Source organism: Lycium barbarum, chromosome 3 (assembly GCF_019175385.1).
Source record: "Lycium barbarum isolate Lr01 chromosome 3, ASM1917538v2, whole genome shotgun sequence".
In the NCBI taxonomy this organism is placed as follows: Eukaryota; Viridiplantae; Streptophyta; class Magnoliopsida; order Solanales; family Solanaceae; genus Lycium; species Lycium barbarum.
The window spans coordinates 3,812,411-3,828,981 of record NC_083339.1 but is presented as its reverse complement, the minus strand read 5'-3'; the positions used below and the strand labels follow the sequence as shown (position 1 = coordinate 3,828,981).

At 35.0% G+C, this 16,571-nt stretch overlaps 2 protein-coding genes across 11 annotated transcripts; one reads left to right on the top strand and one right to left on the bottom strand.

The window, feature by feature from the left end:
* Positions 1-3,629: 3,629 nt before the first annotated feature.
* Positions 3,630-7,974, bottom strand: LOC132629962 (uncharacterized). Of its 9 annotated transcripts, none has more exons than XM_060345409.1 (6): positions 7,880-7,935; positions 5,913-5,958; positions 5,398-5,582; positions 5,217-5,303; positions 5,038-5,127; positions 3,630-4,699 (listed from the first exon to the last, which is right to left on the bottom strand). In XM_060345409.1, exons 5-6 carry the CDS (start codon positions 5,078-5,080, stop codon positions 3,777-3,779), a joined length of 966 nt encoding a protein of 321 aa, XP_060201392.1. In that variant the 5' UTR covers positions 5,081-5,127; positions 5,217-5,303; positions 5,398-5,582; positions 5,913-5,958; positions 7,880-7,935; the 3' UTR covers positions 3,630-3,776. The 9 variants fall into 9 exon arrangements, with proteins under 9 accessions (XP_060201392.1, XP_060201391.1, XP_060201396.1 ...); XM_060345408.1 differs by having other exon boundaries at positions 5,398-5,635; positions 7,880-7,922; XM_060345413.1 differs by having other exon boundaries at positions 5,217-5,288; positions 5,398-5,635; positions 7,880-7,922.
* Positions 7,975-9,150: 1,176 nt separating this feature from the next.
* LOC132629961 (polyadenylate-binding protein 7-like) lies at positions 9,151-13,557 on the top strand. Of its 2 annotated transcripts, none has more exons than XM_060345406.1 (6): positions 9,151-9,427; positions 11,535-11,653; positions 11,763-11,956; positions 12,091-12,323; positions 12,418-12,478; positions 13,004-13,557. In XM_060345406.1, exons 1-6 carry the CDS (start codon positions 9,262-9,264, stop codon positions 13,029-13,031), a joined length of 801 nt encoding a protein of 266 aa, XP_060201389.1. In that variant the 5' UTR covers positions 9,151-9,261; the 3' UTR covers positions 13,032-13,557. The 2 variants fall into 2 exon arrangements, with proteins under 2 accessions (XP_060201389.1, XP_060201388.1); XM_060345405.1 differs by having other exon boundaries at positions 12,999-13,557.
* Positions 13,558-16,571: the final 3,014 nt, after the last annotated feature.

Genomic DNA, 16,571 nt, shown 5'->3' with positions numbered 1-16,571 from the left:
TTAATTAATACTTTCTCCGTTTCAATTTATATGAACTCATTTGATTAGGCACGATATTTAAGAAAGAGGGAAGACTTTTGAAACTTATGGTTCAAAATAAGCCTCGAAAATTTGTGTGGCTGTAAATCATTCATAAAGTGAATTTATTTTCAAATTAGGAAAGAGGTAATTTATTTTGTCACGGATTAAAAAGGAAATAGCTTTAAATAAATTAAGAGCCCGTTTGGATTGGCTTATAAGTTGCCTATAAGCTGTTTTCAGCTTTTTTGAGTATTTGGCTGGTCAGTTTAAAGCCATTTTGTACTTAAAATAAGCCCAAAAAATTAATTGGACCCGTTTGACTTAACTTATCTAAAGCAGTTTATAAGCCAAAAAAAAAAGTTAGACTACCCAACTTTTTTTTTTTTATTTATAAAATGTTTTCAGCTTATAAGCTACCTTTTTTAAGCCCATCAAAGCTTTTTTTAAGCCTATCAAAACATACTCTAACAAATTGAGACGGAAAGAGTAATACATGTCGGGAGAATAAGATAACAGAATTCCACTTTCCTGGTTTCCTATTGGCTACAATGCGGAAAAGGAGAAATAATTACAGTAAATTATTATCATTCTAAAAGAATACTATTAGACTTTGTTTGGACGGTAGTTACCCATGGTTTCATAACGTACAATATTATATTGTAAAGTGTATTGTACCGTATTAATAAATATAATGTTTGGATAAACAATATAGTTTGTTGTGGTTTAACGACATTTTTCTTATTAGGTTTGATTGTATGATATTGTATAATAACATGTAAGGTTATTAAAATACTCTTAACCCTTAATCACAAACTAATTTATATATAATAATAAAACTAAAATAAAGAATAAAATAGAAACTTTAAAAAATGAGTAGGTTGTGGATAGGGGTGATCATTGGTTGGATAATGCGAGTGGTGTGGGGTGGGATGGGGGTGGTGAGGGGTAGTGAGCGGTGATGTGGTGGTGGGTTGATAAACAACCGAATTGGGGAAGACACCAATTCAATAAAAAATGCGGAAATTAAGATAATTAGAAGAAAAATGGATGTGAAAAGAGTATAAAAGCAAGACCCAATTTGGGTGAGTTTATGAGCAAACTTGGATATATGAAATCCAAACCCTTCCAATTGAACTCAAATCCTAAAAGAACATATACTACTTGAATTCAAGGCAAGAGTGATTCAAATCAATTCACAAATGAACAACTCTTCATGAAATTAATGGGAATCGGTTCAAAACCAACAATGGAATCCACCATTAATTAAGTCTAAACCTAAAGGCTAGTAAGCCAAACAAACTATCACTCAATTTAGAGTATTCATCTCAATTCAACATAAGCCAAGTAATGAAACAAACTAAAGCTAGTATTTATACTATTAGGCTAAAGAAAACTAGACTAACAATTACAAAAATACCATTAATGAAGTAAGTGCCTTACTTGGTAGTCTTCTTTAAGGATAATGACTTGAATTGTGAAATTAGCCCAACATGGAATCTTCATCTTTCAAACACCAATTGTCCTGCAATTTGTGGCGAAATTACATCCCTAGCCTTGAATTTGGGATCTTGGCTATGATTTGGATCTTATAGCCACAATTTGCACTTTTAGCCCTTTGCGCTTTTAGCTACTTAGTGTAGAAGCCTTTACAGTCTCTTCCCATGCTATCATCCAATCTTCCCACGTCCTTCTAAGCATTCTTGTGCCATTTAGGATCATATCATGGGTGATAGGGTGGGTGGGTTTACATGTGATGAAGAGGGAGGGTGGTGGGAGTGGCGTGGGGTGAGGTGGCGGAGCGTGGGGGTTGGTGCGGTGAGGTGTAATGGAAAAATGAAATACGTAACCACGCAAAAATTACTAAATTCGTAGTTATAAAAATTAGCCTTTTTCATGGTTATTTAATCACGAAATTATCTCGGGTTTACAACACCATAATTTTAAGAACAATTAGAAAAAATACATTAATGAACCACGACAAACAACCATCCAAACAGGTGGTAAGGGGCGTGTAAAATAAAAAACGATAATAATTTGAGACGAAGAGAGTAATATATAATGGGAGATAAGATAAAAGAATTCCACTTTCCTAGTTTCCTATTGGTTACAATGAGAAAAAAGGAGAAATAATTGCCGTAAATTATTATATTTCTAAAAGAATACTACTATTAGGGGTCGTTTGGTTTGAAGAAAGAATCTGAGGGGATTAGTTATGCTAGGATTAGTTATGTTGGAATTAGTTATCCTGTTATTATTTCTTATTGACTATTTGGTTTGTTGTATTAAAAATAATATGCACTGCATAATTTATAAAATGAAGTTGTTTGTTTATAAAAATACCCTCCACCTTATCTAGTAGAAAAAGAGTATGACGGACCTTAAGGGTATTTTTTGTCATTTCGTTGTTTTATTCAAGTAAACTAATCTTAAAACTATCTAATTACATATAATTTATTTCAGAATTAGTAACAAAAAAAGGGACAAGATAATAAATTTTATCCCGGAATTAGTTGTACTTGTCCAACATACCAAACCAACCCTTAAAAGATAATATTTGTCATCAAATTATAAGTTTATCCCATGTTTCCTAGTTTAACTACTAGAGGAGGCGAGAATTATTGCACAACTTTTTGTACAAAATTAATCTCTATTTACTTACGCTATTTTTTTTTTAACTACGTCGTTTATTAAATCATATATACTCGTCAATATGTTTTTTTTTTTCCTTTTTTTCCTTTTTCTTCTTTTTTTCTTATTCTCTTTTTTTCTTTTCCTCTCAATTTCAGATTATAAATGCTTCATCACTTTGACGTCAATGTAGTATATCTTCTGTTTTTCTGTTTTTATTTTTAAGAGAAGAAATTAAAGGTATTCCATATGTCCCACTTCATGTCATGCAGTTACAATTTTGATAGTCTAACACTTTATGTTATGCAATTACTTCCCGGTCCCAATTTATGTGATATACTTTTTTTTTTATCTGTCCTAAAAAGAATGGTACACTTCTTTATTTGACAACTTTAAATTTTACCTTTACGCTTAACGAGATAATATATAATCACACAAATATGTTTTGATTTATTTTAGACTATAAAATTAAAAAATCTTCCTTTATTTCTTAAACTCCGTGTCCAGTTTATCTTAACGAGATAATCTATAATCACACAATATGTTTTGACTTATTTTAGACCATAAAATTCAAAAGTCTTCCTTTATTTCTTAAATTCTATGTCCAGTCAAACAATATCACATAAATTGGGACGGAAATAGTGCTACTTTGAGAGTCAAATTATGCGAAGCAGGTTGCTCTAGATGCATTTTTTTTTTGACAGAGAGGAATTATTATGTGCTATGCACGGACCCAGAATAATAAGTTTATATTGTGAACAAAGTATTGGAGGAAATCATTAAGCTACATAAGCCACAAAATTGCAGGTAACTAAGAGTTGTGGCATATCATGTTGAGTTCTCAACAACAACAGACACAATGTAATCCCACAAGTGGGATCTTGAGATGGTAGGATGTACGCAGACCTTGGGGTAGAGAGGTTGTTTCCGATAGACCTCATCTCAAAAAAATTGTAATCAAAGCATGATTGAAAGGAAAATAATGACAACAAAATAGCAAGGTAAACATAGCAAGTGAAGCAACAACTAGTAGTAAAAATGAACAATAAGATACTACTCGAATATTAAATAATACACTTTGAGCGCCCAGACTAGCAGAGTGCTGCTTTTCTCTTAAACGCGCGACTTCATAGAGCTTCCCTGCCACTAGCAAGAAGGGCGTCTGCTGCCGAGTCCAAATCATGAGGAAAGAAAACCCTGCACGTATTGTGGTACAGTGTGTTGCCTAGTTGGTCTATGTCAGCGATACCTTTAGTGCCTGCAACAACTTCAAGCACTTGCCGAACTAAGCAAGGCTCGTTGCGACCTTTGACAAGGCATTCTTGATCATGCTTGTCCTTTTTCTTTGAAGGCCACGATGATTTCACGTAACTTATCCCAGCATGTGTATTCTTGATATCACAGTATGGTGAATCCGTTTCAATCATCATTCGCTCAACAGGTATACGCTTTACAACTTCAAGGTTCTCGGTTGTCTTGAGAGAGCAACCATTTACACCTATAAAAACATTACTAAATGAAAGAAGTTTATCAAGATCTTCAGCACTTCCAGTGAAAGAGTGTGCAACTCCCCCAGCAACAAACCGATCCTTATTTTGTTGAAGAATGTCGCAAAAATCCTGAGCAGCTGCTCGCATGTGAAGAAACATTGGCAGCTTCATTGTATGTGCTAACTCAAACTGCTTTTCAAAGTACTTCTTTTGAATATCAGATGGACAAAAGTGAAGTCTATCATAGTCCAACCCACATTCACCAATCGCAACCACTTTTCCTTTTTCTTTTCCCTCTTTAGCCAATGTCAAAAGATCCTGCAAATGCTTTTCTGGATCCCCACGGTCTTCAAATTCTTTGCATCTCGTCGGGTGCACACCCACAGTACAGAAAAGTCTTGCATCTGTTTCAGCAATGGCAAGAGCTTCCCTTGATTCTTCAAGAGAGCCACCAGTGACTATTATTCGTTCAACTCCAGCATTCCACGCCCTCTTCAACACAGCTTGAATGTCCCCCATATGATATTGTTTGCCATTGTATATCCCTTTGAACATGCTATCTGAAATGTGTGGTTTCTTGAAAACTTAGTGGGCGCTTGGACATAAAAAATGTGAAATTCAAAAAAGTATTATTTGGAGATCGAAAAATGGTATTTGGAAATTTGGATTGTATTTTGACATGAATACAGTTTGGAAAAATGTTGAATTTTGTGAGTGATTTGAAGTGAAAAATGTGAAAACAGGTATGTGGAGTTTTTCAAATTCCGAAAAATTGTAACAATTCTACGTTGAAACATGATTCCGGAATACAATTCCGGGAATGGCCATGGATAATGAAGACAAGAAAACAAAAACTTGTGCAGAAATATTGCATCTTGGACTTTTGCTGCTTACTCACCAGTGAAATTGACGGCTATATCTATCATTCGTATATTCGCCATGGCAGCTGAAGGTGCTTTCTTCTGGAAAATACTTCCTTTTATTATTTCTGGAGGAGCCAACGTTTAGACATGTGTAATTAATTATCAGAGCTAATGAATATTGTCAGAATATCTGAAGTAAGATTGCTGGACTCACCTACTTAAAAGATATAGAAGTAATCATCTATATCTTTCCCTTTGTTGAAAGCAACTGCTACATTTGTAGCTACTAAATGAAAAGCATCTGATAAACACCCATAAGACATCATGCGTATATATAAATTTAATTTGTACATAAGTATTTCAGCAAAAGGAGAATAACAATGTGGTTTCCTAACCTTGATAATGAAGGATTGATAATTGTAAGTGCACTTCATTTTCGAGGTTGGCTATCAACTTTGAGAGAAGAGACTGTATTACTTTAATGATGAAGGAGTCTTTGTTTTTCAATTCAACTCTTCTATCTTGTAGTTGCAACAACAATGATTATTTTCTCTTGATCTACATTTCTGCATATCTATTACTACAGCGCAAATTTCTATCAGCAATTTGTTGTTCCACATTTCTTTGATGTCTCTGCAATAAATCCACATTATCTTTGTTTCTAAACATTCCTTCTTCAAAATAGTTTATAGTTTTGTTAAATTAAATTTTATAGGCTAGTATAATCTGACACCATACGTTAGATCTAATTTTTCTAGTTAACACAACATTAGACAAATAGTAAAATGCTCTTAATAGAAATACAGATGGGAACAACTTGCATACATTTGAAATATATTTCTTTAACACAGCTATAAATGATAGAGATATGTTGTTTACTGAGGTTGTCCAACTGAAATAAATAATGTACCTTTTGAGTTGTTGAATGATATATGGATCAGAATGTTGTGGAAAACCTGTTGAAAAAGAAATATAACAAAAAATTGTTAGTGGTTTCACGCATATGATCAAACACCTTAGTGGTTACATTGTGGCGGTACTAAAAATCATTTACATGAACCTGATGTTGCACAAAAACTACAGAAGGAATAAAAAAAAGGAAAACTACATAAGTTGGCTCCTGAACTTGTCCAAATAAGTCTTTTTTTTTTTTTTTTTTAAATCAAGATCCAAATAAGTCATTTACACACTTTAAATTTAGGGATGTCCTCTTACCCCCCTTATTTCTTGTCAAAAGTGGAACTAATACCCCCTTAAGGTGATGGTACGGCAAGGAAGTGGTGTCAACCCATATAAGGTAGAAAACACACAAGAAAAAAATTTGAAAATTGGACTTATCAAAACGTGAAAACTGCAAAACGGGGTCCATAAAAACGTGGTATTGGTTCTCCAATTGGGCTTATCAAATCGTGAAAACTGCAAAACATGAGACTCACTGCTCACCATGAGATTGGTTCATTTTTAGGGAGGTAAAATAAGGGGTAAGAGGAAGCCCATAAAATTAAGGTGTGTAAATGACTTTTCAGGAGAAGTTTAAGTGCTAAGTTATGTTTTGCCCTAGGAAAAAAAATGTATAAAAACTTATACAATGGAAACAACCAATACCACGACGAAATTCCTACTACACATGTCTCTGCATTAATAAGAACATGAAGTTATAGATATAACTATCAAAAGCAATCTCAGATTTCGATCATTGGGAAAATAATCTTACATAGAATCTAATGTTACCGATAAAGACTGCAAAATTGTAGTGCTAGTGCATTTTATCAAATACCCTTGGTGCATCAATATGCAAATTCATGTAGCTATAGTCATGCATTTGAAAATCCACCAAGAAAAATGCTATTCAAAATCCCATTAGCGACTGGATGCATTTAAAAAAGTAAAAGCAAGAACTATAGAAAAACTAAGTGGACATAACATAGAAAGGAAATTGAGAAATTTAAAAATTTGAAAGCAAATCATCGACTACAGATCCCATTAGAAATGACAAGGTACAAGAAAATCAAGACCATAAAAACTCACCAATACTACAAGAGATAATGGTCAAAAACACACCTAAACTATCACTTTTTTCGCGATTTTCACACCCCAACTATCAGTTGTTCCCTTTACCTACCTGAACTATCGCCATCTATGTATCAAAACACACCCTTGTTGGCCTATATATAGCAGGAATAGAAATAACTTAGGGGGGGAGGAGAAATAAAAAGGGGATCACGAGTTGGGGAATCGAACCTCACTCAAGAGACTAGGGCCGCTTATCGGGATAATCAGTTGGATATTTGCACTTAACGATTCGGTTTATCAGTTATCGGTTTCTAAAAGTACTAATTCTCTAGCCAATAGTTAAGATACTGGTTCATTCGGTATCGGTCTGTTATTGGTTAAATCAACACCAATCTAGAGCCTAGAAGTTACATCTGGCCTAAATTGACAAACCATTACTACCCATCCTTGAGTCTTCATTTTACATATAAAATGGTGAATGGAATGTAGTCCTCAACTATGTTATTCGTACTCTTCAAAAATATCGACGGGTGCGTATCATATTCTCCAAAAGTAGTGCATTTTGAAGAATCTAACACAGTGGGGCAACATTTTTGGAGCGCCCGAGCAACATATTACCAGTACAAACAGGATTTTTCAATTAACAAACAGATGTCTTGAATTTAAATTGAAAATAAGTCATGTTTGTTAGATTAAGAGCCTCCAAATTTCAACATGTTTTAACAAATGGAACTCTTCAATTTAGTTCCCAATTAGAAACTCCAAAACCAACTAATTGGGGTATGTGAAGAAAAGTAAAAGATCTAAAATTTCAATTTAAATTGAAGAAACAAAAATTAACTGAAAATACGAAAGTAAACTTACCTGAAGGGTTGTGGACCTCGTTAAGAGTGAACTAAATGGAGCTTCAGCCTTTAGGGATTCTAAATTCTAATTATATACTTTATACTGTAACATAGGGGTAGAAATGTAAATAACATACTCCTTCAGTCCCCATTTATATGATACACTTTCATTTTTAGTCAGTCCAAAAATGAATGACACGTTTACTTATTTAGAAAAAAGTTTAACTTAAATTTTACCTTTTATGCTTAACGAGATATCTACGCGGCTGCTCCACTCCACTGCGCTGCGGTCTCATGAACTGAACTTCGTTGCCTTCCCGCGCGCGAAGCGAATGGGCGCTGTGCCGTGGGTCAATTTCGGGAAACCACACAAATATCTGTGACTTATTTTAAAACACAAGATTCAAAAGTGTTACTTTATTTCTTAAACTCAACGCCCAGTCAAATTATAACGTATAAATTAGGACAGAGGAAGTAATAATTCTTAACGGGTTAGTTATTTATCTAATAAGAAAATTAAGTTATCCGCCCTTGCATCAATAAATCATTAATTATAAAAATTCAATAAGGAATTTTTTGTGTGTGTAAATACAAGGTGATAGTAGTAAAATTTTGCAATATGGTCAATAAACAGAAAACAATAATAGTTCATTTCACAGTACATACGAAAGTATTATACATAATGTATCAATCTTATATAAAGTGTATAATAATGTATAAAAAGATGTTTATACACAAATATGAGATAAATCCGTTAACAAACTCAAAATATAAGCTACGTGGCGTAATTTTTTTTTTTTTAATAATAGACATATAGCGTAATTTTCCCTTAGATTTATACTTTATTTGATCTACGCCACAATTTTATCTTAGAATAAATTTATTGCACCAACCAAACATAGTAGTATAAATTTATTGTCCCCGAATATTACATCTAGAGTCACTAATATCCACCTTTATCCCCGCTTCCCAAACGGCCCCTTAATCTCTAAGGGGTCGTTTGGTAGATGGTCGAAATAGTCCAGAGATTATAATTCCGAGGCTAATTTATAAGAGATTATTTTATACAATCTAAAAGATGGTATAAAATAATCCCAGTATAAGTGGATTAAAAAGGTATAAGCTGAGTTATCCAACACTAATTTTTATACTATATTTAATATAAGATATAAATTTATCTATTTATACCTTCTATCAAATATGATATAAAAATTAGAAACGAACCCCTAATTCCCATCCAAATTAGGGGAAGTTTTCAGCAGAGTATATAAAGTACTTTACGAATTACTGCCGCATTCTCTCTCTCTCTCTCTATACTAAAGCGAAACGCGCCAACACATTTTCTCTTTCCCTCTACAGTTTTGAGTTGCAATATTTATTCCTCTGTTACTGAATTTTCCGATGGCGAAGTTGTACGTCGGCGATCTTCACGCGGATGTTACTAACCTCGACCTCTTCAACGCATTCATAGAGTGCGAAGGTCTCGAAGCCGTTCTTGTTTGTCGCGATTCATCTACTGGCCGTTCACTCTGTTACGGCTACGTTAAATTCTATCATCATGATTACGGTATATATACTCTTCTGTTGAATCGCTTCTACTGTTAATTTTTCTGTTCCGTTTGTCGCGATTCATCTATTTGCAGGGCGAATTCCGTCTTATATGACTGATCGATCCTGACTGAGATACGTATTTTGTTACAAGAAATTATTTTTGTTAGGTCTGCTTCTTTACGCCGTTGCGCCTCTTTTTTTTTTTTTTTTTTTGGTATCGATTGTACTGTTAGTGCTAAATGTTGTTTTGACATTTATTTGCTTGACGGATTCCGATGAGAATTTCGTGTTTTGAATTCTTATATGACTGAGATATGTATTTACGGAGTAGTACTATTGTTTTGACTCACCCTCTGTTTGGATGGTTGTTTCCCGTGGTTCATTAATGTACAGTATGGTGTTGTATTGTCTTGTACTGTATTAATGAATACAATGTTTGGATAGACTGTATCGTTTCTTGTGGTTTAATAATATTTGTATTGTTTGGCTTGACTGTATGATACTGTATAATAACTTGTAAGTTTACTAAAATACCCTTAACTCTTAATTAGAAATAATTTATATATATTAATAAAACTCAGGTAAAGAATAAAATAGAAACTTTAAAAAATAAGTAGGTAGTAGGTGAGGGAGGGGTGGGTGGTGTGAGGTGGGTGATTGTGAGATGAGAGTGGGGGTAGTGGGTAGTAGGGTGGGGGTGAGTGGTTGTGGGGGTGGGGTTGGGTGGTGGTGAGGGGTAGTGGGTAGGGGTGGTGGAGGGGTGGGTAGTGTGAGATGAGGGTGAGGGTGAGTTGTTGTGGGGTGGGGTTGCGCGGTGGTGAGGGATAGTGGGTGGTGGTTGGGGTGGTGGGGGTAGGTGGCAGAGGAGTGGGGTAGTTAGGGGTGGGGGTGGGTGGTAGGGCGGGATGGGGTTAGGGTGAGTGGTAGCGGGGGGCAGGGGTGGGGGTGGGGGTGAGTGGTAAGGTGGGGGTGGGGTGGGATGGGGTGGAGGGTGGAGGATATAATGGAGAAATGAAATACGTAACCACGGAAAAACCACCAAATCCGTGGTTTCAAAAATTGGGACTTTTCATGGTTATATAACCATGGAATGAACCACGGGTTTACAACACGATACCACATAATTTTAAGAATAATGGAAACAAACATGGTTTCCTAGAAAACCATAACCACGGGAAACCACCATCCAAACAGGGGGTCAAGAAACTATTGGTTTTTGAAAAAGGTTGGATGTTCTGCACTATTCCGGTTTTGAATATACATTTGTAATAGGAGAAGGCAGGGTTAGATGTCTTTTAAGTTATGGAAAAATGTCGCTTTTTCGTTATCTATATGAAATATGAAGGATAATAACGGGATTGAATTTCTACTTTTAAGTAGGAAAGCTAGATATCTTGTATTTAGTTGAAATGAGAAGGTATTGAGATTTTGGAAATGCAGTCTTGATAGCAAGCCCTCCCCTGTCTGACTGGACTGATATGAAGAGTTAATCTTGTCTCAAATCATTGGCGAGTTCTGTTTTTCGTTATAAACAGAACTCAAAAAAATGGTAGACTTGTTGTGGTTGCTCATGCATGCTAAAAAATAAGTATTCAAAAAAATGGGTAGACTTACTTTTTAAAGCCACGTAGCATTCTTTTAATTTAAAAAATAAGCTAAATGATTTTTTTAAAACTTCTATCAATGAAAAGGGTATATTTGCGCCCTTTGTGTAACGGCAGGGGTATATATGCACCATTCTTTCAATGAGAGGTGTATCGTCTCTAAATGTCAAAGTTGAGGGGTATATTTTCACCTTTTCCCTTTATTTATTTATTGTATTTACCTTGTTGTGGTTGGTCATGCATGCTATTTCTTCAAGCCATGCATCTACTATATGATAGTTCTATCATGCGATCGAGGCTTTTATGATGTTGATTAGTCATGGAATAGTTTCTCTGATGTGAGTCGTTTCAGTGCACTATTGCTGAAGTTAGTTGTTACAATGAATTAGTTGGTAATGTGATTAAGGGAACAATTAATTGTAATTTGAGATTTTGTTGTTTCTCTGTTTTTTTCTGGGAATTCTGTGTGAGTTGGTCTTTTACTTGGAAAGCTTCTACTGTTTTTTAAAATGAAAACAGCTGAGCGTGCTATTGAGGTGAAAAATCATTCCACTCTCAAGGGAAAAGCTATAAGGGTTAGTTGGCCTCGTCGTGATTCTGATGTGAGAAGAAGTAAACCTGCATATGTGTTCATCAAGGTACCTCTTAAGGAGTGGATAGGAGTCACTTATTTTGAGATCTTAATAGTTTCTTTTTTTCCTTATCGCTTTGATCCCCATGTGAAAATGATGTGGGATTTTGCTGCAGAATCTAAATGATACAATTGATAGCGCGAAGCTTGAAGAAATATTTCAGAAGTTTGGAAATATCTTATCCTGTAAAGTTGCTGTTTCTGAGGATGGAAGGAGTAAAGGATGTGGATTTGTCCAATTTGAGACTGAGGACAGTGCAAGCGCTGCTATTGAGGAGCTCAATGAATCTGAAGTTGGAGGAAAGCAGATGTATGTGCAATTTTCTAATTTATTGCGATCATGATGAACTTTGATAGAGCATAAAGAATCAATTGTTTCTTTTGCACGCTTTTAATTTTGTTTTGTCCAAAATATGCAAATGTTTTACATCCATTTATGGATAGATATGTAGGCAAGCCCAGCCCTGATGAAATATATACCAATTTGTTCATCAAGAACTTGGATCTTGACATCTCAGAAGAGCATCTTAGAGAGAAGTGCTCTGAATTTGGGAAAATTATTAGCTTGGGCATTCCGAAAGATAAGAATGGAGGTTCAAAAGGTTCTGGTTATGTGAACTTTGAGAATCCAGATGATGCTAGGAGAGCAGTGGAAGCTATGAATGAGTCAAAACTTGGTAGGTTATGACTTTGTCGTGCTGTCATATTCTCATATGTAACTAACATCTACAATGTTCAAGAGTCTGTATATGACCTGTGCGCATTGGGCAGGCTGCAAGATCTTGCATGTAGCAAGAGCACAACAGAAAACAGAGCGCAAAGGCGTTACCAGGTATCTTTTTTCCTCGTTTCCTTTATTCAAAAGATATATGTTACTCTAGAAAAAATATGTGTTACTGAATTTTTGTGTCTCACTTTTTTATCACTGGGTATGTATGTTGTTGTAATGTCGTCATAGGGTTCAAATGTGTGCGTCATAGGAGTAGCGGTTTTTCAGAAGCTAAAAAAAGTAGCTTTTCCCCGGAAGCACTTTTTTGAAAAGCACTTCTGAAAAAAAATACACTTAAAAGCACTTTTTAAAAGCTTGGCCAACCTTTTAAATCAATTGGCCAAACGTAAACTGTTTCTCGCAAAAAGTACTTTTCAAAATAAGCTGATTTTAGAAGCTTGGCTAAACAGGTTATCATTGTCCCACATAGGGTCAATGATGCTGCCTGCTTGCTGCACTTGTAATAGACAAGGCCTCTAAATCATGTTAAATTTCTAACCTAGTTTTTCCTCTTTTATGGTTCCTTTTTCGATCTTTCCTCTGCATGAACACTCTGGATTTTTGGTTTCTGCTTCTTTTTAAGGAAAGAGGACAGGCAAGCTCAATCACAGCTTAATCATGCACAAGGATTTGCGGGACCCACCGGATCTTCAGCCTGATATCCCTCTCTTTACTACTGAGGCCTCTACCTTTCTTCTGACCTCAAAAAAAAAATAAAAAAATTGTCCTTTGGATATCGTCTCTGTTGTGACTCTTGCACGTGTATAGGAGAAGAGGTTTCACGATTGTTCCGTCGAAAATATTTGTCCTTTAGATGTCTCTATCGTGCCTTGCCATGTATCTTAGTTAAGGATGGCGAAGTGAAGACGTGGGACTTTAAGCCAGCCGAAAGCAATTTGTGCTCTTTGCTTTATATATTGCTCAAGCTGTTGTAGAAGGTTAAAAAAAATATTTTTTTGGAGGTCTGGGCTTCCTGTAATGCACTGGTTTCTCTGTATGCACATTGCATCATTGTAAAAGCAATTTGCAGTTGTAAGCATTGTTGCTTGTTAAGTTTTCAATCCTTTTCCCATCTGTCTTATGGGGAGTAACAGATTTTAGAATTGTTTCAGTATAATGGAAAGTGTGGAGTGCTATACTAATGTGCTTTTCTCTGTCTGTCTCTCATCCCCAGCCCCACAAAATTTATACACTTTTCTCATTAGATTATTTTAACCAAAAAAGTATTTATGTCTGACTATATATTAAGATTCTTCTCTCGTATGAAACAAGCACACAGACATTGCATCAACTGCGTTCTAGCATTAGTTGATCTGGTACATGTTCTTATGACGACTCCAATCTTGTATATAACTTTGATGACTTAATATTTTTAAGTCTTCATTTTCACTGAAATTTCACGCCAAGCTAAATTTTGTCACATAAATTGAACCAGAGGGCCCTCCAATAGGGGTATCATTTGTGAAAATGAAGAATTCTGAATGCTACCGTTGTCTATGTTGTTGCTTATCAAGCGAAATAGCGGTTAAGGAAAGTAAGAAAGAAAGTTGGGACAAAATAAAGAAGAAAGGAAGTTAAAAGACCAAGAGCCTTCTATTAATAATCTAAATCCTAGACTCTCTAGGAAAACTTATTATTTGATGCAGAAATCGTCTCATCCTCCCATATTATAAAGTAACTTTCAGGTTTCTTGTCTGGTAAAAATGAAACAGAAAACATATATTCAAAGATGGTGCTAAAAAAAAATCCAAGTTTTGGTGTAAAATATAGATTATAGAACTTTGAATGAGTGCAATTATTAGTAGTTCTAAATGAATTTGTCTGCTGGTATCTTTCAAATTCTACATGGAAAAAAAGAAAAGAAAAGGAAAAATCACTTTATGAGAATATAGCATGATGGAAAGCCCCATTTTGAGCCACATATTTACCATTTCAAAAATAACAAAAGACAGTAGCACGATGGAAAGCCAAAAAATGGCACATTTGACAACCTAATTATGTGTGAATTTTTTGTATCTCTTGCCACAAGAATGAAATATCAATTCACAAATTTTCTTCCTTTGTAGAAGAAACTAACGAGGGGCAATTTTACAAAATTACTATAAATACAGCTCAACTAACTTCCTAAGCTAATAAGATAAGTTAAAAGTGACAAAAAATGGTGAGTACTAAAACAATACAACGTCTAAAGGAAGTGTAGTGGCCTTTGACTTGGCTCCACAAAACAGGTGGATACAAATCTCTGTTTGATCAGAGAACTTTCATATTATCAGCATATAAGATCTCCCATCTACACTCTACCAACTGGTAAACATGTGACTCAATCACAGCCAAAAGATTTTAAAGGTGTAAATGTGTAACCGAATCTAAAAATCTAAAATGATAGTGAGAGCTTCACCAAGACAAAACAAGTCTCAAGATCTACAATGGGAAAGATACCAGATGCCTTCAAATAGATTATTTCTCCCTATAAAGGAATCAACTCAGACTAGATTCATACACGTTGTTAATGTGCAATATGGTACTAAACGTCAGTATTCCTAGTCCGGAAGCAGATTTAATATCGAATGCTTCAAGAAACTAGCTCATATGCTCTAGTTTATGCTGCAAAAATGCTCATGTTTGAGTCATAGTGTAGAAACACTACCAACTAGGATTATTATGATCACTAAGGCCTCTTCACTTGCCCTGTCATTAGATTCTAGCCAAAAGGCTGTATAAAGAAAAGATGCTAAAAAATTTGGTTACAGAACACTATTTCGGAGTAGAACTGCTGTTTGATGGTTTTTCACAGACAACATTCCTTTATCTATACAGTAAGAATGTACTTTTGGAAAGCAAACTTAGAATATAACAATAAAATGCATTAAAAAAGATTATGAACTGAAGCAATAGATAAAATCTTTTTTGTTTTTGTTTTTTCAGAAAGGTAACAATCAACAGATAAAACCTTTTATAAATACTGAAAATAATACTGCGCACGAATAGGTGTTGTTTGAGCACCGGAAGCGCTAGTGGCAGTGAAGAAAGAGGCGAAGCCTAGTAATTCGTACTACCAGAAAAGATTCGCTAACCAGCAGGAAATAGAATCAGCCAAAAGGCGCAGGCAAGCCTAGTGAATCACATAGATAAGCCCCTATCTGCCAGCGCGAGGATGGATAGGGCGGGCGAAGCACGGAGGGAATGGATGTTTGGGCGGTTGAATAATCAACCATTTCATTTAGATCACTTAACTTCAGTTTGAAATCACATCCAATTGTATTAGAAAAATTTATAGGAGCTAAAGATGATTAAACATACAGTACTGATAAAAAAAAAAAATCACATAACAGTTACATATTGACCATGATATTGCAAGTATGTATCACACGAGAATTTATAACAATCAAAGCTTGCTTTTATTTTTTCTGAATGCAAGAAAAACTACACCAGTAGAGATCGTCCCCCCCCCCCCCCCCCCCCCTCCCCTCTTCCTCTATCTCTCTCTTTATCTCTCGTAGTTGTGTGTGGTGTGACTTGTTGAGTAAAAATAAAATATTTAACTACTCCCTCCATTTCACTTTACGTGACACTTTTCGATTTCAAGATTCCAACGAGCTTTCCTTTGACCATCATAAATTAAATCTCGAGAAAACGAAAAGTGCACTATAAATTGATAATCTGACATAAATGAAAACTAACCTGGTATTACAGGTTTAAATTGAATTCATTGATGGGGTAAAAATTATGTTAACACTGATTACTTTATAGCTTGAATCTATTATTATTTTATGGGTTAAAATGACAACTTAAACACCCCCTAAACTATCCCAAGTGATTATGACTCAATCATCAATCGTTTATCAACAATTAATCTATCATTCCCATCCAAATCCTGAATTTTTTTATACTGTACTCTTTCTCTCTCTACTAACTGAAACGGCAACACATTTTCTCTCTCTACAGTTTTCAGCTGCATTCAACAAAACGTAACTGAATTTTCCCAAGTGTCGTTTTTAGCCCACACAAAGGGCGTGGTCAACCAAACACATATAAATTTAAGAGATAAGAGTCAAAAATACACCCTAACTATAGTTTTTTTTTAGTTTTATACCTAAACTATCGTAAGATTGAGAAAACACATTAACTAAATGTGTGAACTCACTCTCCAAAACAC

Coding starts and splice junctions, on each gene's coding strand:
- LOC132629961 (XM_060345405.1), top strand. CDS start 9,262: ATGGCGAAGTTGTACGTCGGCGATCTTCACGCGGATGTTACTAACCTC. Junction 11,957..12,090: donor GAAGTTGGAGGAAAGCAGAT/GTATGTGCAATT, acceptor ATTTATGGATAG/ATATGTAGGCAAGCCCAGCC. Junction 12,479..12,998: donor GAGCGCAAAGGCGTTACCAG/GTATCTTTTTTC, acceptor CTTCTTTTTAAG/GAAAGAGGACAGGCAAGCTC.
- LOC132629962 (XM_060345407.1), bottom strand. CDS start 5,080: ATGGCGAATATACGAATGATAGATATAGCCGTCAATTTCACTG. Junction 4,700..5,037: donor TATAGCCGTCAATTTCACTG/GTGAGTAAGCAG, acceptor CACACATTTCAG/ATAGCATGTTCAAAGGGATA.